This window comes from Chenopodium album, chromosome 24 (genome assembly GCF_948465745.1).
Source record: "Chenopodium album chromosome 24, dcCheAlbu1.1, whole genome shotgun sequence".
Lineage (NCBI taxonomy): Eukaryota > Viridiplantae > Streptophyta > Magnoliopsida > Caryophyllales > Amaranthaceae > Chenopodium > Chenopodium album.
The window spans coordinates 5,025,435-5,048,630 of NC_137857.1; the positions used below are offsets into that span (position 1 = coordinate 5,025,435).

The 23,196-nt window shown below is 32.2% G+C and overlaps 2 protein-coding genes across 2 annotated transcripts; both read left to right on the forward strand.

The window, feature by feature from the left end:
* Positions 1 to 769: 769 nt before the first annotated feature.
* LOC145612252 (uncharacterized protein At2g39795, mitochondrial-like) lies at positions 770 to 4,842 on the forward strand. The gene is made up of 3 exons (XM_081667631.1): positions 770 to 1,053; positions 1,150 to 1,487; positions 4,064 to 4,842. Exons 1-3 carry the CDS (start codon positions 889 to 891, stop codon positions 4,290 to 4,292), a joined length of 732 nt encoding a protein of 243 aa, XP_081523757.1. The 5' UTR covers positions 770 to 888; the 3' UTR covers positions 4,293 to 4,842.
* Positions 4,843 to 16,224: 11,382 nt separating this feature from the next.
* On the forward strand, positions 16,225 to 22,597 carry LOC145612158 (pyrophosphate-energized vacuolar membrane proton pump-like). Its single transcript, XM_081667531.1, has 8 exons — positions 16,225 to 16,584; positions 18,952 to 19,526; positions 19,647 to 20,026; positions 20,208 to 20,294; positions 20,379 to 20,709; positions 20,938 to 21,348; positions 21,726 to 21,785; positions 21,951 to 22,597. Exons 1-8 carry the CDS (start codon positions 16,344 to 16,346, stop codon positions 22,155 to 22,157), a joined length of 2,292 nt encoding a protein of 763 aa, XP_081523657.1. The 5' UTR covers positions 16,225 to 16,343; the 3' UTR covers positions 22,158 to 22,597.
* Positions 22,598 to 23,196: the final 599 nt, after the last annotated feature.

Genomic DNA, 23,196 nt, shown 5'->3' on the forward strand with positions numbered 1-23,196 from the left:
TGGTCAAAGTAGTGTCTCGGCAAATATGTCGGTTAAACTGATGCATACAAAAAGAAACAGAGGGAGTACGACTTAAGTGATAGGCTTAGTTATTTTGTGCGAGGAAAGTGCATCAATTTACTACACTATCAAATTAATTTGCAAAAGGAATAATTGATATTATCGGTCCTGACTATGGACATTCTTCTTTAAAAGGTCTCAACTATCAATTATCAATTAACTTCTTGCGATCACAACTTTGACAGGGTCCTTCTCAAAACAATCCCTAGTTTCTTATGACCGGATAAAGCAGTTAAAAATTAAAATTGTCACGTGTTGAATTTTTAGTGTTTTTTTTTAAAAAAATAAAAATTACCTTAAAGATGGTATGAATGGGTTTTAGAGTGATAGAGGATTAATATTTTTTAAACTACGTCTAATAAAACAAGATATGTAAAACTATTAACTGATCAAATCAGTTAAAAATATGTCAGGGGCAGTTTTGAAAAGAGTCCCCTAAAGTTAGGACCACCCTGAATTAATCAATAGTTGAGATTTTTTTAAAGAAGATCGATCATAGTTGAAACTGCTAATGTCAACTTTTCCTTTATAATATACAAATCATTTACACTGAATCTCCTCGACGCACTATAATAATATTTCAAGCTAGATTAAAACTCACTCGAACCAAAACTTTAACCAATTCAATTTTACCACACTCGGCTCCTCTTAACCCCCTCGACTCGGGAAAAAATCCCTCATCAAGCCTTCTCGATCCCAAAACCTTCATAAGTTCATAACCCTATACCATTCTCCCTACTACGGATTACAACTTAAAAGTCTATAACCTAACACACACACAAAAAGAAAAAAGAGCTAACCTTGAACAGAGTTCATCAATATCTGAAGATGTTCAGAAAAGCAATTGCCGCCGTCGCCGGCGCCGGCGTTCACCAACCACGGCGCACGATTTTCCGGCGACATTCCTCCGTCGTATCCTCCGCCGTCAACTCCGTCTTACTCCGCTCACTCAAAGACCACTACCTTGAAGTCTCCAAGATGGCCCCACCTCCGGTAAAATTCTTAATTTTTGTTATAAACCCTAAACCCTAATTTTGTTAAACCCTAATTAATTTGTTTTTTCAACAATTCAATTGATTGTTTTTGCAGAAAGTTAGCCCACCTGCTGATTTCACGATTATGAAGGGGGCATTGGATTCTAATGGTCCAGTGCTAAAAAGGAATTACAAAAATGAGGAAATTAGCATTTCTGTAATGAGATTAGCTAATTTTGTTACAGAGGAAGATGAAAATGATGATGATGATGGTGGGATTAATCAATTGTTTGTTCATGTTGATGTTTCGAAACCTGGGATGAGTGATTCTATGCATTTTCTTTGTGGGTTGTACCCGGATGCTGTGGGGATTCACTCTGTTGCTCTTAGACCTAAGACTACTGAGGAGGGGTTTCTTATGATTCCTAACAAATACACCGGCCCGCTTTTCGAGTTCGTCTCTTGTCTCTCTCTTTTTGTTGATTGTTTGCTTGCTTGTTTCTTTATTATTAGATTATATTGTGTATTTGTTGGTTACTTGGTAATGTTTGTTTATTCAATGATTTGATATGGTTGTAATGGTTTTGAAGGTTTATGTAACTTTGAAGTGCTAAGAAATTTTGCTCATTTTTCCCGATTGTGTTCTTGTCAATTTAGTTCCATGAGATTGTGGGGGGTTTTGATGTGTGAATAATAGGTAAGGTACATTGTAAAGGGTTAATCTTTTTGCTAGTGGAAGATGTTAATGAGTAAGAAGATGAAACTGAAGATGTTTTGGAGTGAATAGGAGCATTTCATGTGGTTTCTAAACATAGATTAATGAAGGGATGTAACGTGAGGTGGAATGGTGCATTGCTTTGTTTTTGGAAGTAGAGATGGATGGATCATGGATGTATATGCTTTCTTGATTGGTTGGCCTTTTGTGAAGTGGAGTAGGTAAGCCTGCAAGGTTAATGGCATAGGTTAAAATCTCAAGTATATGAAGGATTTCTGCTTTGATGAAAATGGCTGTGTTATGAACTTTGAATGATTAATTTTTGTAAAACTACTAATTAGTTGTAGACTTGTAGTGATGATATATTGATATGGCAATGGAGTATCAAGTGAGGCACAAACATTATAACTTTATAAGCTGTGTTATACCAACAAGGATGTTCTAGTTGACTTATAATAAGATCATAGAAGTTTTTGAAGCTTAGGCTTTTGGCACACGTCATGTATGTTCTTACTCTGTCAACTTGTCAAGCGGTGTTTTCTTCTAATTACGCAGCTGTATTGCCTTTCATGTACAGTGCAAGATGTTTTCCCTTTACAAAATGTTTCAATTTAGGATAGGGCTGCATTGTTCACTCATTGAATGATGGTTATTTTTTTTGTTGAATTGTTCTGTCATTTCCTAAGCAACTTCTTTGATTTTGGATGGATTATTGTTTAATTCTTGATCTTGAATCAGAAAGTTGAAATAATTACCTTCTAAGGCCTCTATGATCCTTAAAAACAATCCTATTTCGATACCCAGCCAAATATATGTCTGTTGTTTATCCATGGACTTGTATTTGTGGCATCTAGAGCACGTTTGACAACATAGATATAATCAGCAATAGGGCACACCTTGGCAAACATCAATCTGATATACTGCTCAGCGTAGTCAACTTAAAACTTGCTTTAAAAGAGCAATAGGTTTCAAATTTAAGCCAACTTGCAGAGCACGTTGATTAGTCATTTGATATAATCAGCATTAGCCATTAGGGCATACATTGGCAAGCAATAACCTGATACACTAGGGTCTGTCACTCTGTTCTTATTGATGTCTCTTCTGCTATTTTCTTCTGTTCATTCCCCTACAGAATATATAATCTACACAAAGTTAATATATTAGGTGGTAAATAATGATATGCCAAGAGCACCAACTTAGAGAACTTTCCGGAATGGTGAAGTTTGGAAATAGAAGAAAAGTTTTCAAATGGCAAATTATTCTGATTATTGTTCACTGTAACTTCCAATTAGGTTTGTGGGACTGCTTCTGAGAACTACCCATCTATTAATTTTTGTATCCTACCCCTTGTGCCTTTGTAAGTCTGAGCAAAAAAATTTCGTTTATTTTATTTTTTTTTTTTCATGATTTGACACAGCTTTAAAATTTTATCTTTGACTTATTTAATTGGACGAAGATTATCCAACTATCAATCATTTTGATTATTTGATGAATATTTGGTAAGGAAATAAGTTGTCAGGGTTACCTTATTGTTGAAATTTGGAATTTTTGGGGGGAAGCAGTAGATACCGGATTCTTGTTCTTTTTATTTGGTTTTATAGATCCCTACAATACTGTCCATAAATGTTTAATTTTGACACCTTCTGACCATGTACTTTTATTTATGTTTGCTGGACGTCCTGTTTTGTGCCATGGTAGTATCTTGTATTGATATAGCATCTATGCTTGTTAAGACACAAAATGCACATACTTGTCGACATTTGATATTGACATAGAGCTTTTTGCCTTGTATCTTAGATAATTAAAGTTCTATCTCTTTTATTTGGGGTTATATAGGTGTTAGTTTCAGATTGGTAGTCATTCGAGATATGGCCATTTAGTTAGGATAATTGATCAGTTGATCACAGAATCATAAGTTTTGTACTTTTGCTCTCATCTACTCTCTTATAAATGTGAATTCTGGTCTAGATGTGTTAGTGATTGTGTTTTTTGTTGAAAGAGAATTCTTATTTTCTTCTATGAGCTGATTTTAAGGAATATTTGTATGCTTCAAATTGGTATGAAGCACATAATATGGAAGATAATTTTTCGTTATAACAAATATTTGGTTTCTAAGAATTAAAGAGTAATTTTCAGACTCTAGAGTCTACCTTGGATTTTGACCAGGCGTATATTCTTATCAGCTTCATTTGCTATTGTTTTGTTTATTTGACTCTCTAAGGTTATAGCATGTCTTATTAGCAAATAATTTGAAATGGTGAATAGAGTTGTTTTCCTGAAATTTAATAAACTTGGATGTCCTTCTCATTAACAGAAATCTTGATGAAGCAACAAGAGATGCCTTTCACAATTATATAGAGGAACGTGGCATAAATGAGGGTCTTTTTCCTTTCCTTCAAGCGTGGCTATATGTAAAGGATCATCGGAATCTTATGCGCTGGTTCAGATCAGTTGGCCTTTTTGTCGATGGACGTGAGATGGACAAAGGAACGGATGAGGCAGCTGCTAGTGCTAGTAAATCCAATGCTTCTAAAGGTGCTTAATAGTCTTTGCAACATTTAGGCTATTATACAAGTATTTAATTGCCAATTTGGTGGAATATCAGATGTGTACCTGTTTTGAGTTAGTTAACAAGTGAACCATTTTTTGCACATCTACAGTTGCTTCGTGCTCTTCAGTTTTGCGCAGTTGAGGAAATTCTTCATGGTTGCAGGCTTATACTTATTTCAACATTTTATTTTACTTTATGCTTCACTTAAAATAGGTTATACTCTTTCTGCAGTTGTCGAGTAGTCATACAATTTCAATGGCCTTCGTCACTTCACTGACCATAGTGACCAATATCCCAGGTTCTAAGATTTCGTGTAGTAAACAACTCATTGTGTTGCACATTCTGTATAGATTTATTTTTCTTCATATTCTGATCAGGAAAATGTGTTCGCCTTTCGTCAGCTTCTTTCCAGGTATTCAGAATTTTAGATGGTACATTTTCTGGACAACTTTTTTCCAAATTCCTTGTGCCAACAAAGAGCTTAGGAATACCACAGAAAATTTCTTGCATTTTTTCTTATGACATTCATTTCTATCAATGCTTGACATGGCAACACAATGTACAAGCACTTTTATTTTGATTTTTTTGGGCTTCTAGTCCAGAATAAAAATATAAGTTGATATGTGCCATTACTTTAGATTTTTCTATGATCATGATATACGCAACCCTAATGATATACGATGTATTTCCTAAATTAGTGTTAGCCTGAGATTTTGTGACCAAATTACACGTTAATTGTTATTGTATGTTTAGATTATGTACAAAATAAATACAAAAACATTGCGACGTTTTAAATTATAAAAGCTTTTTCACATTTTATTCTATTCTATGGAATATCATATGTTACCCTCTTTGAAATTCCTTACCTTGATGTTATATCACATCACAAATGTCTTTAAAGCTTAGCCGTTGATTTTAGTTTTCATTTTTGTAGAAAAATAAAGTAGTATTTGACATTTATGAGCAAAAGTATTATACGAAGTTCATGAAACACATGAACTATAATTCTATGAAACCCCTTTTTTTTAATTTTTTGGCCCACACCACCTTTTAAAAATGTGAAATGATGTTAGCCAATATTGGGCCTTAGCTTGTCATTTACGGATAATGATAGTTGATTAATGTTTAAAGAGTTGATGATGAGTGATAAACTCATCTTCTAGATAAATAAAAAGATAAAGTTGATCATTCTTAAATTTTGTGTGGATTAAACTCTTCTAGCAATGATAAAGTTGATCATTTTACTACTCGTAAACTTGTCTAGTGTTTTTGTTTAAGCGGGTGGGGGATATGGATGATCCATTGATCCCCTTCGGCTCTGCGATTATCTCATCAATTTAATACATACGAACTAATCGGTGTTAGTAGTCCTTCCGGTCTTGCGGACTAGAATAAGGGGGTCGGGTGCGAAAGGCTAGAGCCTAGAGGAGAGAAATTGGTGAGAAAAAGAAAGAGGAAGTAAAGGTTATTACTAATATCAATATATATTAATACAAAAGTAATTTGTGCAATGACAATCATGAAATGAAAATGTTGCGACTAAAAATAAATGGTGAGATGGGTCATGACTATAGAAAGGTGAAATGGGCCATGTTTTGTATTAAGTATTGGATATATTTGTATTATTTTTCGAATTATGTTACGTTACACTAGATCAAGCAAATCAAAGCACTACCTCAAAAGTTGATTTTGGTGATTGATTTGGCAAAGCACCATCTAAATCTATTTTTTATATAGAGTTAACCTTTTCCGTTCCACAATATAAGTCATTTTTTATTTTTAATAATCCGGTATCTAGAGCAAATTCCTTTTTTATCCCCTGATTTAATTGTAACTAGCCTTCTATCCCGTGCAATGCACGGGTTGTTCATAGATAATTGTATTGAGAGATAAGTGAGGAAATATCAATAAATTAGTATGGGTGTAATGTGTAACAAAAACCATGATTAAAGAAATTTATCTTTTTGGACTTAGATTCAAAATGAAGCTTTGTAAAAAAGAAGATGGGGGGAACTAAAATTAAATAAGAAAAGGAAAGGGTTGAATTGAAGAGGGGATATGAAGATGTAGGGTTTAATGAAAGAGTGAAAAAAGATATTGTAATAAAAAAAATTAAACATATAAGATGACATGTGGCACATTGGCTTGGAAAAGAAGATGGAGAAGTGTAATAGGATGAGGACACATGTCTTTTTGGTTTGAGTTTTTAAATACTAACTAAGTATAGATAGATTGTTTAATTGTTTATTGCAAAATTTAACATGGACTGTGCCCTACTGGCTACTATGTTACAAACATGTAGATCATACACATAAGGAAATCTTTTTTTGTGATTCAACCATAATATAATACAAAAACAATTCTCATATTATATTACCTGACCATGTCTCATCATTTTCCTCTTGCATTATACAAATGAGTAAGATTTATAATTAATAATAATAACTCTATCACTGAATTATTCTCACTTGTGCTAATAATGGACGAAATTCACCAGGAAGCAATAGATTTTTAACGGATATTTAACTATGAATAAGGTAAGTTGAATTTGTATATAACATACAAAAAAAGGATCAATAGATCGATCCTATGATTATAGGCTTATAGCACAACATTTCATTAAGATTAACGGATCCTTCAAGTAGGGGCGGAATCGGGGACCACATTGAAGCAAGTGGGTTCAATTGAGCCAATAACGTAATGAACTCGCTTAATAATATTTAAATTCACGTAACAATATCTTTAGCTCAATTACTATCTTTAAGGGCTTTATATCAAAAAAAAAAAAAAATTATCTTTAAGGGCTTAACTTTAGTTACAAGAGGTACAAATATTTGTGATATTATTGAGCAATGACTTATTAAAACCGTATCCACGAATAATTGAACAGGATACGACCGTAAGAGGAAGGAAAACCTCGTTCCTAAATAAAGATAACAAGCTTTCAAAAAAAAAAATAAAGATAACAAGGATTGAACACTACCTATAATTAGATGTGAGAAGTGATAAGAGGAGTAGTGATTTCCACTCCTTGCCTAAAACAATTAAGGTGCAAACTAAATGGTACCATAATAAATTTTGTACAAAGACAAAACAAGGACAAAAACATTAAAATGGTGAGAGAAAAAATATCATAGGAGTAAGTAAGAAGCCAAAATAACGACAGGTTGTTTATGAAAGGGAAAAGTACAAGGGTGATGTCTTTAGGCAAATAACCCAAATTGAGTGGAAATGAAATTTGGCTAGATTTTAATTTGCAAATTAAATTACATAATTTGTGATTGATCTATTTTGCCAAACAATCCAACCTGGCTTACGTAGGGACATATATTTAATTAGCTAAATTACAAATACCCCACAACTAAATTCAGTTATACGGGACAATTTTTTTTTTTTTTTTTTTTTTTTTTTTTTTTTTTTTTTGAAACCAAATGGACAACTGTTTTTTTATAAATAATTAATTATTATTATTAAATCTCAAAAACAGACAATGTCATACAACCTAAAACAAATTATTTTTATTGCTATTGTTATTGTTATTGTTATTGTTATTAATTTGGTGAAACAATTGTTTATTATTAGGTCATGTCTTAGACAAGGATCTAAAAGTGGACCTTATTGGTGAGTAAACTTGGTGAGAAATTAGTTATCCCATGCATGTACAATTTGGGCAAGTGATCTTGATAGTTGATATCAAATCTGATTAGCAAAAGGATCCAAGGCTCTCAATTATTATTTGAAATTATTGACATTAATTTATTTAATTGGTTTGGTGTCTATAAATTGTTTAATAAGATCTACATCTCATCTCATAGACGATAGATTGCTTGACTTGCCTGTCGCCATTCTCTTTTGATTTCTAGCTTTATATATGACCTTGAATGCGATGTATTTAAATTATTAAGGCTAAATTCTGAGAGTGTGTGTTTCATAATAAAACAATTATGGAGTAATATATAATGAGAATTGAAGGGATTTGATAATAATATAATTACATCCATTTAGAATAAGTGACTAATCTGGGCTAGCTACATGCAACATAAGAGTAAATAACTAAATATATTCTTTGTTAATGAATATATAAACAAATAATGTACAAAGAGAATGTAACTTTTTTATAAAGTTGTGTTAACTAATTTGAATATACTTAATATTTGTTTTAAGTTTCATTGGTTTCGTATTGAAATATTATTCTACAAAATTGTGTAAGAAATAATTTGGACAACATTGATGTTTGATTAATTAGTGCTAATTTAGACAACCGAGCGATGAGAATCAAGAATTCAAGAATCAAGACTAATTAATTAGTGTTGTTAAAGGGTAATTGGTTAGAATAAAGTGTGAATTGACATTTGCGAATTCTATTGAGAATAAGTGAGGAATAAGCTGTATAAGAGTTTAATTAAGTTCACACTTCTTCTTCATTGGTATTTAGTAGATAACACGATAGGGAATAAAGACGAATGAAAAAAGTGCATATTACTCATGTTAGCATATTCTTTTTAATTTCTTAAAAAGTTTAGTGGGTCCATGTTTAAATTAGTTAAACAGTTAGAGTGGCTGAGTAGGTCATAAGTCCAAAGGGGATACTAGAAGACATTCCAAATGCTTATTTTAAGATTCAAATATAAGATTTAGACGTGTTATGCTCAACGAACTTAATTTCAGTTCATTCAAACAACTATGATTCTATATAACAAAATATGATTTTGTTTAAGTTTGGAATACTTATAAGGTTAGACAAGATAAGTTTATACTACATCGTCTACATGTATATAAGTCATCAAATTAAAATATGTTCTAAGGATAACTTCCTTGGACTACTGCCTTGCATTGGTTCAATTCATTCATGTACACACACAATCATCCATCTTTCAGTTTAACAATTGAGACTTAGCTTATAGGAGTCAGATGAGACTCAAATCCACGATGCATTTACAAAATCGTTGATTCTATGCTATTTCACCACAAATTTGCCTTACTCGTACTCATACTTTAAAACTATATATACTCATACTATTTAGCTAATAGCACCATGGGGGCGCATACATTTGGATAAAGTTATTTTGTGCATTCGGTAATCGGTTCGCATTCAAAATCTTCAATAATTTTAATTAATTTGTAAATTTTTTTCTATATGTATATACTAGTATAGAATAGCCATTTCAGAAGAACTCGATGTGTGAGTCTTTTGCACAGTATAGAGCATTTGTAAACCCATAAAATTATAGAAATTCTTATAATCAATCATTTATTTTTCAACTCACTCACTAATTTAATTGTGCATCTATTCAATTTTTTTTCAAAGACAACAATATAGCAACTAGTATAAGAATCTTCTAAGGGTGTAGAGCATTTTAAGCTAGGAATCCAAATGTCCCCTTTGAGATGCGAGCAATAATAGTAAGGAATTGAAAGTGATAAACAAATAAAGAAAACGACTATTATCTTCATCACCCAATTGCACACCATTCAATGTTTACGTGGGCCTTTTCACCTTATTCTGCATGCATTTTAGATATTTTTCTTTCAATTTTTTAAAGTTTTTTTTTAACCATTATTTTCTTTTTCTTTTGTTTTTTCTTTTTTGACAAAAAAACCATTATTCATGGTCCAATTTTTTTATAATCATTGAACTAATTCAATGTTCAATTCATTTATTATGTCCATGCCATATTAATGCAAAATTTACACCGTGTACCTAATTGTTATAATACGTGGCCTAATACGTACTTAAGCCTGAACACAAAATTAATTTAGCAAATATTTAATAATGAAATGTGTTTTAAACTAAAATAACCTAATTATTGTTCAAAAAAAAATTATTACCTAATTATCATTCCTAAATCTTGATATTTAAATAAAGGCAATGATTTAATCAGCTTGTTTTTTCTAAAAATTAAACAATAGGTTCGTATTTTATTATTATACAAGTATTTATAATTTTTAAAGTTCAAGATTGTCTTAATCATTAAAATATTGGTAAGTACATCCAAAATTATAAGATCTAAGATCCACACTCAACCATACCCCATCCATCATTGCATTACAACAACACTTCGTAGTTGCTACCATCTATTTCATTATTACTCTAAAAGCAAAAGAAAAAATGGTTAATTCAATTAGTTAAAATTATACTATAGTCTTTTATGTAATTTTTCAATTCAATGTGCTAACATATGAATTAAGCATGACAAGACAAAAATATTAAAATAGCATATACTTCATACAAATATTATCAGCTTTTGTCATTTTGTAAACCATATTAAACCTTTTAATTACTTTATTTAAAAACATATTGTGAGAAAGCTTAGAGTAAGAACTCTAAGAAGGTATTGAATTAATGCAGCTTATGACTTTTGATTGAGAGAGGCAATTATCTCAGCTAGTTGATTAAAGTCAATAGAATTGAAATATTATATTAGCATATAACATGTTGATCCAAAATAACAAAAATATTTTCCTTAAAATAATCATACCTCATTTTCCATGTCTTTGTTTAGTAGTTAGTACTAATCATCTTTACGGCAAACATTATTATTATTATGTTAACCTTTCCGTGTTAACCCCATTAGTGACTATAGAAATTAATTAGTACTTGAATATATGACCAACTCATACGTGTTATGCAAGTCATATAACTTGTATATTTGTAAATTAAATGGTGTATACAACAATAGGTTAAATTTGTTTTATATTTAAGGTCAAGTGCTATTATAGTATGAAATAGAAGGGCATACATACACATGCATGGACTGGATATCAAATCATATGCATGAATGAAACTTGAAAGTGATAGGTTAACTACTAAATTTTATGGATTCATTAGCCACCTTTATATATACACTACATACTTATCATTTGCAATATTAGTTCATGCTATCCTTACCATATAATTATCAATGTTTAATCCCGGCCCGATACTCACGTATACTTAATTATGGAGCTAGAATTTACCAATTCATATTATTTGTTGGCATTTATAGTAGAAATTAAATATGTAAAAAAAAAAAAAAATCAAGGTATATATTGTCACGTAAAAATCTAATGTTCTTTTACAAAGTTCGTCAAAATTAGACATAAAGCAAGCCGCAAATTACTTCTATTTACACAACTTGAATGAAGTTTTTTCAAATCTCATCTATTGATTTTGAATAGATTTGTGTCATTGATGGATTTCTTGTTACTCATAAGTGGAAAATCGGTATACATAGTGAGTAGTTTGTTATGGAGTACCATCAAATGAAAACATATATCTATATCATCTATAGAAAGAGAGAGAGATATTTTGGATGGTGGACCTTTCATAGATATGTTTCGTTGATTATAATAAGAAATTAAAAATCATATATGTCACCATACTATTTGTTATGCTTTCATAATATGAGTTAAAATTTTGTAGGTAAAAGCCAACAGAAAAAATAAATAAATGAATAAATAAATAGTAATAATATTACTAGAATTTTTTCTTTAAAAAAAAAAAAAAAAACAATGAAAAAAAGCATCGAAAATAAAATTCGCTCCATTACAATTCTGTTCTAGAACAAATTCTATGCCACTGAATTAGTGTAACCAAGATAAGAAGAATATTCTAACCCTATCTACCTGTTTTTATGTTTTTATTTTTTTTTTTCACTTTTAAAACACTTTAACGATTATAGCGATGCTAACAAATGTAAAAATCTTATCCATGTACACAAAAAGTGGTTCCAACGAATTATCTGATGTGTAAAAACGTTATCGGCCGGGGAGAAGGTCTATACAAATTCTTAAGTAGACTTGGTTCACACTAATTTATTTTGGACCACTAACATTAGAGAAACTATGGTTTTTTTATTAATTAAAAAAAAAAGTCACTATAATTAAATAAAAGTCACTAAATTTAAAATAAAAATCATTTTGGTAATATATAGACTATAAGAGGTTAATTTTTTTAATGAAAAATTCTATAAGGTCGATATAAATAATAAAAGTCACTATATTAAAATTAGGGTCATAATGTCGTACTTCAAGTTCACAATAATATTAAACGTTATACAAATTTAAATAAAGGTTGCTATATTAAAAATAAGGGTCACTATGTTCAATATAATGTCAGTTGCGTGTGTATAAACTTCGAGTTCACAATAGTATTATTGATTTATTGTGGACCAGGTCCATGCAAGTGTTTCTAGAAGGTCTATATATATTGAAGTTATTGTTTATTTTCATAAGGATAATATTTATATCTTCTAACATCATGTCAAAAAATAAATAAATAAAAAAGATTTGGAGTCATTGTATTAACCTTATTTTCATTTTTTTTTTGGTGCGAATTTTCATTTATTAGAAGAGTAAGAAGTTCGGATTAGTGTTCTTCGAGAAATATAAGTTCTTATGAGTATAAATTACAACTAAAATAAATATTAAATAAAATTTAATAAGTTTAGATAAGATAAGTTTTGATAATTGAAATTAAGTAAATAAAACCCATTTTTAAAATCTAATTTGAAAATTACATGCTTAGTGAATTAAAAAATAACGATCATTCAATTAGGGATACTTGTGTAATATCCAATATATTTTTTTCTTACTCAAACTTTCGTATGTGGTTGGCCACTCTTATTTGAAAGAATGGGTCAGGTTACTTTGGTTTGGGTTTACTCGGTCAATTAGAGGTTATTTACTCGATTAGGGGTTACTTGGTTGGTCAGAGATTACTTAGCTCAATCAGGGATTACTCGGTCACTCAGGGGTTACTTAGTCAGAGATTATTTGATTAGGGGTTACTCGGTCGATCATGGGTTACCTGGTTAGAGGTTAGTCGTGTATTAATTGGCAACACACAAAAGTTATTATTTTCTTATATTATACTTCGTAATATTATTGATGCTTATGTAATATAGTTAGCCAATTTCTCACCAAAATTTAGCCCATACTTTTGGCGCCACACAATTTTAAATATTTGACATATCATAAAACCGTGTATTGTAATTCTTTATCTTCTCCACCGTTGGCTTTTGTCACCCTTTTCCAAATCAACATGCATTGATTTTAAATTTATTTTTTTTAATAGATTGACGTGAAGAACTTAATTTGGTAAGTTGCTTGGCAATTATCCTACATCATTATGACCTTTAGTTGGGCATGATCCAAATATATGTTTGTCTTAATCCTAAAACAACACATCATAGATTATGTAAACAAAGTAAGTTTTATGACAACGTTTTCTACCTTTGACAAATTTTGTATAAAACAAAAAAAAATAAAAAAAATTTATGACGACGTTTTATACCTTACCCACAATAATTTTATCTTAAGGTGGGTAACTTTTTTTCAAAATATATTCACAAGTGATTTTTTCTTTATATAGTTTGTCTTTGTTTATTATATTTTACGATATGGATAAGATGATTCAATTTAATCTAGAATTAAATTAAAAAAAAATTATAGATTAAAACGCCACATCAACAATATCTTTATACAAATGATACTCCGTCTCCTATGTTTTATTTGCCAGAGCTAATAAATTTCCATTTACGTGTGTTTTGTTTAAATGTATATATCGTATACGTTTGATCATAATATCTTTAAGTTTTAAGTTCGACCACAATCACCACATGAATGACTAATGAAAAAAATAAAAAGGTACTACAGGGAATGTTATGTATTGTGGACAACCGGCCATTACTTTAAAAATTGTTGAAATTTTAAGGTACAGGCGTCTGTACCATGCTCGATATAGACAAAAAATGTAAAAAGAACATGTAGCTGTTTTCTAAAGAACAAACAATTGTTATGTAAAGAACATCCAATCTTTATTTTATTTTATTTATTTTTTTTGTATATCTAAAGAACATTTGTAATATTAATAAAAAACATGATATTATTATGAAATGAACATTATTTATATATATCAACCTTAATTTAAAGATAAAATTCAAACAACATTTCACAATAAATAATGACCTTTATGTAACAAATAAAGTACATTACACTGACAATCGAAGAACACGAACATATGTTCTTCTCACTCTTTTTTTGGTGCAAATATGTTCTTTTGACTCTAAATATATGTTCATTACATTTGAATGATATGTTCTTTTCACTATAGCTATATGTTCTTTACTTTTCTACCTTATGTTATTTCCGCATTTTTTTTTACAAAACGGCTGTACGATCCACCGTATAAGCGCCTGCAGGAACCACATACTCTAAAATTGTTTGTATGTATTAATTAGTTGGCTTAATAAATACTAGTGTTTTTCTCTTTTTGATCTAGCTATCTTCTCCTCTTCACAAACTTGACTTAAGTGTACACCTACAATCGCGGATACATGATTAGGTATAATTTGTAGAGCGAGAAACACATAAGAAAATTTTTTGGAATTTTGGGTGTTTTATTTCTTTTAATTGAAAACCCTCAGGCAAGTAATATATGTAAATTGGGGTAAAATGGGAGAGACTAATTACTCTGTATATGGTTGTAAGAATGAAACATATTAATTATGCTGAAAGTAATAACGCCAAACTGGTAAAGCTTGTGATAAAGCGCGAATTGAGTAATTTTAAGTGTTTTCCGAGATCAAAATAAAAAGCTCGAGTTTACCGTGAATCAAACCGCACTTAATGGGTTGATCTTCGGAGGGGTAAGTACTTACTTAGTAGCTTGAAGGTACGGTTTGAGTTTTGGCTCATCGCCCCCACCCCCCCCTCCAATAAAAAATTCTAAACTCAATAATGACAAGAAGTAGTTTGCACATTTCTACAAAATTATGCCCAATGTTTTTTTATTTTATTTATTTGCTTAAAATTTATACAAGTATGAAAAGAATGCGATATAAAGTGTAGTAAATTTTTCCAATCAAGGAATTTATTAATTCATTCACATAAAAAAAGGGGGAAAAAAAAACAAAAAAAGAGACCAACAAAAAGTTGAGTATTACTAATTGGAAATTTGGGTGACGGAATAGTTTCAGGACCAACTACAAAATTGCCAACATTAATTACTGATTTGTAGTATGATTAGTTGATTACCTATTATTAGCTTCTTTATATGAAATTAATGAGAATTGAACCATAATATTCAAGTCTCCATACTTTGATACTCCATATTATAAATGTGTTCACTTAAGCAACCATATTAGGTCCGATTGGACGAAAATGTCTTAAGTTCATAAATAAAAAAATTCCGCACTTGCGACAAGTGACACGTTATCTTGTAGTAGCTGACATAAGCGCATAACGCATAAGCACAACATACTCTCAGGAAAAAGTAAAGAGAACGACATTTCAAAATTTGGAAACAAATTATTTATAGAGTTAAATTATAATGTACTTCGTGTATAATACATACGAGTAGTATATAATATTGCACCTAATGGTCCAAATGAACAAAAAAAAGATTATATTAAAGTGCATGTTAATTATACATTGAATTTGAGTCCGATTTCCTTATTATCTTTTATTCAGATATGATCTTACTTTTCTCGTCTCTCGAATAGTTATACTTATAGGCTTAGATAAAAAAATAATGGGAGTAAATTTTTTTTTTTTTTAAATAGGAAAAAGTAAACATTCATATGAAAAATACCAATTTCAGACAAAACACCATCAATCTTTCGAAATTTTCGTTTTCATAAAATCATGGAAGTAAATATTTTGTATCTTTTTTTAGGAAAAAGTAAACATTTCATATGAAAATACCAATTTCAGACAAAACACCGTCAATCTCTCAAAATTTTCGTTTTCATGCAAATCATAATTTCACTTCTTAAGTTCTCACCTAAGTAGAAAAAATTGGAAGATTCAAAATTTTTTTTTGAATAAAGATTTCAAATTTCATCCCACAACCAGTACAGTAGTATGTAAATAAAATAAATAAAAGTATATTAAAAAAAAAATAAAAATAATTTAATAAAACCCATTTTTCTCATTTCTCTCTCTATAAAATCAATCTCACACATCTCACACTTCTTCTCCTTCTCTTCTCCTCCAAACCCTCTTCTTCTTCTTCTCTCTCCTTATCTTCATCACCCCCAAAAAATAAAAAAAATAAAAAAAAATGGGTGTTGTTCTTCTTCCAGATCTTGGAACAGAGATTTTGATTCCAGTTTGTGCGGTAATTGGAATCGTTTTCTCTTTAGTTCAATGGTACATCGTTGCACAGGTTAAGCTTTCCCCTGATTCTGGGCGTAGTAACAGTAATAAGAATGGATATTCTGAGAGTTTGATTGAAGAAGAAGGTCTTAACGACCCTGCTGTTGTTGCAAAATGTGCTGAGATTCAGAATGCTATTTCTGAAGGTGAATTAAATTTTTTTTTTGGGTTTTTGTTTTTTTTGAGTATTTGTTTCTGGGTTCATTTTGATTTTCTTAGTTCTGGGTTTGTTTGATCTAATTTGTATACTTTGATTTGAATGATTTGTGGGTTTGTGTTGATTTAGCTGGACTTTTTTTTGCTGTGGAATGTGTCGAAGATTAATTTTTGGGTGTGTATAATTTTTGTGGTTTTAATTTTGTGGGGTTTTGTTTATCAGGATTTTTACTTCTTAAATTAATTCGATTAATAATAAAATCAAATTTGGGAGCTTTATTTATCTGTAATTGTTGATTTTGAGTTTAACTTATTTTGATTTGGATAGTGATTTAAATGCTTAGAAATAAAAATGGAACTGGATAATTTGATTTTAATGCTTATGATTTGAATTATTATCGACCCTTTAATCATATCCTATGTGTTTAAGAAATTAAATTTGGTTATTTCTTTGTGATTTATAGTCATTTGGGAATTTATAAATGCCTGGATTTTTATTTTCTTTCAGTTTTGTATAATTTTTAGATTTGGGTTGGAATTTTAATACTTAAATGGAATTGGACTTTCATCATTACTGATTGGTGGAGAAAATGGCTTCTCCTTTAATCTGCATTTGAAGAGATTGATTTTATCATATGGAATATGATATTATAGTGTCGGTCAATTGCTGTTAAATTCATTGTTAGCTCACACATTTTCAGCTTGCATTGGCAATTTGGTTGTAGATTTGGAAAGAGCGAAAACTTTTCGAAATTGTTACCGTCATTTGGTTGTAGTATTTGACCAAGAAAAGAGCGAAAAATTTTAGAACTTGTTTTTTTTATCATTTGGTTGATTTATTTGTGTAGCTCACGTTGTGTGGTGATAATTTAGATTGGGAATTGTTCAATAAGTTGTGGAATACATGACCTGCGAAATTTAATTTCTATACTATCAACTATGTATATGTTTGTGCTGTTCAACCTTTTAATTTTGACTTTTTCTTCCAGATCTGATTGTTTTTATAATAGTTTAAGCTATGTTATTGCTCGACTGTGTACTTTCATGTAGGTAACTAGGGAATTGTTCAATAAGCTGTGGTTTAAGTCGGTAGGGTTTAGTAGGATTTATGAAAAGATTCGGAAGTTGTGAGGTTGTTGTGCTGTATTTGTTTGTTAGTCATGTTGTTGCGATCATGATTATGCTGATTTTGGGTCCGATGCCCACGAATGTGGGGATACTGTGCCGCTATGAGATTTCTATATAGTAAAATTAGTGATATAATTTGTCAAATCCTAGGAGTTCTCAATCTAGATCTGATGTTTAATTATATCTTTAATGTTTTGCACATGGTGTGCAGACTTGCAAATCAAGGCCTTTTGTCAATTTCTTTTTAGCTCTAAAATATGCACATTTGCTGCGTATGGCATCATGTTTGTGCAGTTAGGATTTGTATTTATAGTATAGCTCTGCAAGTGTGAACTGGCATGTTGTCCTTTCAGGACTAATATATTGTGGAACATGCTGCTTGTGATCTTGTTTTAGCGGCATTACTGGGGAATGGGGGACATTAAGGCTTGTATAATGCTCGGCTGTGTACTGTTTGTGCGTTTTAGTTATTTGTTTATTCCCCCTTCCCATTTAGGACTACTTTATTCTTTATTTTTATTCTTCATACTTTTTATATTTTTTTCCAGATAGCCTTACTTTTTGATTTTTTTTTTCTTTTCTTTTCTTTTTTTTTTGTAATGTTTTGTTTTACATTGAAATAAAGACAGTGTAAATTTTATTATGGGCCGTTATTAGTCGTGGGCCATGATATTGACTTCAACTGATAAGTATACTCTCTTTGTTTTCTTTAAGCCCCTTTGTGTGTGTGTGTGTGGGGGGGGGGGGGGCTTTTGGACAATCATAAAAACTAAATTTTCCCTTTGTGGGTTACAATGACTAGTCGGAGGATTGAGCTTACATGATGCTGCTTTGCTTAATTGATTCTGTCTCCGATGATTGAGTTCTATTTTTTCAGTTTGAAATATCTACTTCATGTATAGCACCTTGCTTAGTTGTATGAGTGTATGACATCAAGCTGCCTCTATTCTTGTTATCAAAGTTTAAAGAGTATTGTTTAGAATTGTGGAATTTTGATGTCAAATTTCTGCATGGTATGATATTGTTCCTGTGACGTGATGATACTGTAAAAACTATTTTATGTGAACAATGCGTTAGCTTCATCAATGTTGCGTGAAAGCAAACTTGACCAAATAACGGTATTGAATCGATTATATAAATTCTTTTGATTTTTCAAATGTGCTGTCAATTCTTTTGTATTTTTTTTATTTGATGAATTGCTAACATTGCATTGTGCATTACTTTTACAGGATCAACCTCCTTCCTTTACACTATGTATCAGTACGTTGGTGTCTTCATGGTTGCTTTTGCTGTATTGATATTTGTTTTCCTTGGATCTGTGGAGGGTTTCAGTACAAAAAGCCAGGAGTGCACCTATGACAAATCCAAGACCTGCAAACCTGCACTTGCCACTGCTGTCTTCAGCACAGTGTCATTCTTGCTTGGTGCTATCACCTCTTTGGCTTCTGGTTTCCTTGGGATGAAGATTGCAACATATGCAAATGCACGAACAACACTCGAGGCCAGAAAGAGTGTTGGTAAAGCTTTTATTGTAGCATTCAGGTCTGGAGCTGTCATGGGTTTCCTGCTTGCTGCAAATGGTCTTTTGGTGCTTTACATTACCATCCTGCTCTTTAAGCTGTACTATGGTGATGACTGGGAAGGTCTTTTTGAGGCTATCACTGGTTACGGTCTTGGAGGATCTTCCATGGCCCTTTTTGGCAGAGTTGGTGGAGGTATTTACACCAAAGCTGCTGATGTTGGTGCTGATCTTGTCGGTAAAATAGAAAGAAACATCCCCGAGGATGACCCTAGGAATCCAGCTGTAAGCCTTCCTCTCACTCTCAGTGAAATGTTAGATATTTATATTCAACTTTAATAGTTGAATGAGTTGTTTGTATATTATAGCCTGGTGACTTACATGGGTGCCTATTTTTCTTTTTAGGTTATCGCTGACAATGTCGGTGATAATGTTGGTGATATTGCTGGTATGGGTTCTGATCTCTTTGGATCCTATGCTGAGTCATCCTGTGCTGCTCTTGTCGTGGCATCAATTTCCTCATTTGGGATCAACCATGAATTTACTGCAATATTGTACCCACTATTGATAAGCTCTGTTGGTATTGTTATCTGTTTAATCACAACCTTATTTGCAACTGATTTCTTCGAGATCAAGGCTGTTAAGGAGATTGAGCCTGCACTCAAGAAGCAACTAGTCATCTCCACTGCTCTAATGACTGTTGCAGTTGCAGTTATTTCATGGGTTGCCCTTCCTTCTTCATTTACCATTTTTGATTTTGGAACTCAGAGGGAGGTGAAGAACTGGTAAGCAACTTCTCCTACCCTTAGCCTCTTTCTTGTATTATAAGCATCTTTAAATATCAAAACTTTACTGTATTTTTTGTGTAGTAGTATGTTTACTTGATTTGATTTTCCACATCATGCAATTATTTATAGTGTGGTTACCATATATCTTTGGGTTAATTGTTTCCCTTTCATTGTGTAGGCAATTGTTCTTATGTGTTGCTGTTGGTTTGTGGGCTGGTCTCATCATCGGATTTGTAACTGAATACTATACTAGCAATGCATACAGGTATCTCCTTGATAACTACCATCTCTATTGATCTACTTGCTATTTGTTTTTGGCTAAACTCTTGACTGTCATATACAATTGTAGCCCTGTGCAAGATGTTGCTGATTCATGCCGAACTGGAGCTGCCACAAATGTTATTTTTGGCCTGGCTTTGGGCTACAAATCAGTCATTATCCCCATATTTGCCATTGCTGTCAGTATATTTGTTAGTTTTAGCTTTGCAGCTATGTATGGTATTGCTGTGGCTGCCCTTGGTATGCTGAGCACCATTGCCACTGGATTAGCTATTGATGCATATGGTCCCATCAGTGACAATGCTGGAGGTATTGCTGAGATGGCTGGTATGAGCCACAGCATCCGTGAGAGAACCGACGCTCTTGATGCTGCTGGAAACACAACTGCTGCTATTGGAAAGGTATTGCAATTCTTATATCTTGTAATATAATTCTTCTGGATAACCAATAGGTGGCTGATCAAATATGGGGTTGGCCAAGGCTTAGCTTACATTAATAAGCTGGTTTACAAATGGTCACAGGGGCTACCCATCTCTGATCAGCTTTGAGATCTTTATTGGTTAACACCTGCCTATGTAAGCATGTCAAAATATAATCCACTCTTACCAATTTGCTGTCCTACTTTTCAGGGTTTTGCCATTGGTTCTGCAGCTCTTGTTTCTCTAGCCCTTTTTGGTGCCTTTGTGAGCCGTGCTGCTATCTCAACTGTTGATGTCTTGACCCCAAAAGTCTTCATTGGCCTTCTTGTGGGAGCCATGCTTCCGTACTGGTTCTCTGCCATGACCATGAAGAGTGTGGGAAGTGCAGCTTTGAAGATGGTTGAAGAGGTCCGTAGGCAATTTAATGAAATCCCTGGCTTGATGGAAGGTACTACCAAGCCTGACTATGCTAACTGTGTCAAGATCTCCACTGATGCTTCCATCAAGGAGATGATTCCCCCTGGTGCTCTAGTCATGCTGACACCATTGATTGTTGGAACCCTCTTCGGTGTTGAAACTCTTTCTGGTGTTCTTGCTGGTTCTCTAGTGTCTGGTGTACAGGTAAAAACATGTCCTTTTCTTCGACTGTGCTGTCTATTAAAATTGAGTTATATTGAATTTATGTGTAGGTTTATTTATTTATTTTGGTGCGAAAGAGAGGAGGAGGGGGGGGGGGGGGGGGTTTAAGATAGGAGAGACGCAAACCTTCCTATTACCACATGTTTCATAGGGAGTCTAAAATGCAGAGTGCTGGATTTTAAAATCCTGTCTACCTTTTTCTATAGTTTTGCCTAGTTGATTAGTTATTAAGAAGAGGGGATTTTCTTCTGCACCGAATTTATATCCCCGCGTTAGAATCAACATTCATATGTATTGAGATTTTTCCTTGTGTATAGTATTTAGTTGTTTCTGATGAAAATTCTTTTTTTGCACTACAGATCGCTATCTCTGCATCCAACACTGGTGGTGCTTGGGACAATGCCAAGAAATACATTGAGGTAAGCAATTGACACCCCATGATTCTACCTTCCACTTTGTGTTGCCTTAGCTCTATGCTGAAAAAACTAGTAAATTCTATGACAATAGTTTGTGTCTTGTGTTTACAGAAACAATTCTATGAAATGAGGCAATTGTATTAATTCTGTTACAATAATTTGTTGCAGGCTGGTGCTTCTGATCACGCAGTGTCGCTTGGCCCTAAGGGATCGGATGCACACAAGGCAGCTGTGATTGGTGACACCATTGGTGACCCTCTTAAGGATACATCTGGACCATCACTCAACATCCTGATCAAGCTGATGGCTGTTGAGTCACTAGTGTTTGCCCCCTTCTTTGCTACCCACGGTGGCTTGCTCTTCAAGTTCTTCTAAAGATGATCAACGAATGCAGGCAACGAAGGGAGGAGTTCGCGGTGATTTCTCCCCATTTTGTCGCTTACAAATTTGGTAGTTTTTAATTTTATCGCACAATTTTTGAACGTCGTTAGAAGGCAAGGCTGAGGGGCTAAACTCCTACTTCACTTTGTATTGAGGGGGGTGGGAGGTTGATGATGATGATAATTCAAGTCAGTCTTGGTTAAATAGAATTATATGGTCAACAATATTCTTTTCTTTTTTCTTTTGATGTACGACTGGGATTGTAGTAGTAATCATTTTGCAAACTTGTTTAGGGCAAAATCCGGTTTCAATTTTAGTTTGCAGTCGTCTTTTTTCCCCTGAGAAAGTGTATGTGTTCACCTTTTTTCGCCGGTGAGAATCTGTTGTTGAGCATTGTTGTGAACACAAATATCTAAACAGATTGTTGTCTTCCATATATATCTTGCAATGATACACATCAGTTAATCAAAGATAATACTTGTACTCCATAGTCCATACTCCATACGACATTGGGCCATCAGTTAAAACAAGTCAATCGTATAATTGTCTCAAAATGAAGGCTATTCGCTTTGGATAGGTTAAAGTTAATGTAGCTCGGTAATTAACTAATGAACCAAGTAAATTAACCCAATTGATATTAAACCTTACCCAACTAATATTAAACGCACCTACCTAAGAACTACAATAAGTACCTGAAATCAAATCATAGTAGATAGCACCTAAAACTCCGAAAGTGAATCACTAAAGTAGAAACCTACAACCTTAAGGCTTTTATATTGAGGGTTGAAAGAAATCAACAAGAGAATTATAGAAAATGAATGAATTGAGAATTGTCAAGAGAAATTATAGAAAATACATGATCGAAACCTACACCACCCAAGTAAAGTATAGGTAAAAAAAGAATTCGATAAAATTACATTCATTTTCTATCTACGGTACACCTAGATGTATATAACAAATTCTATAGATGTACCGATATGTGACTCTTTGAGTTTCTTTATCCCCAAATTAATGAACCAATTATGGAGAGAAA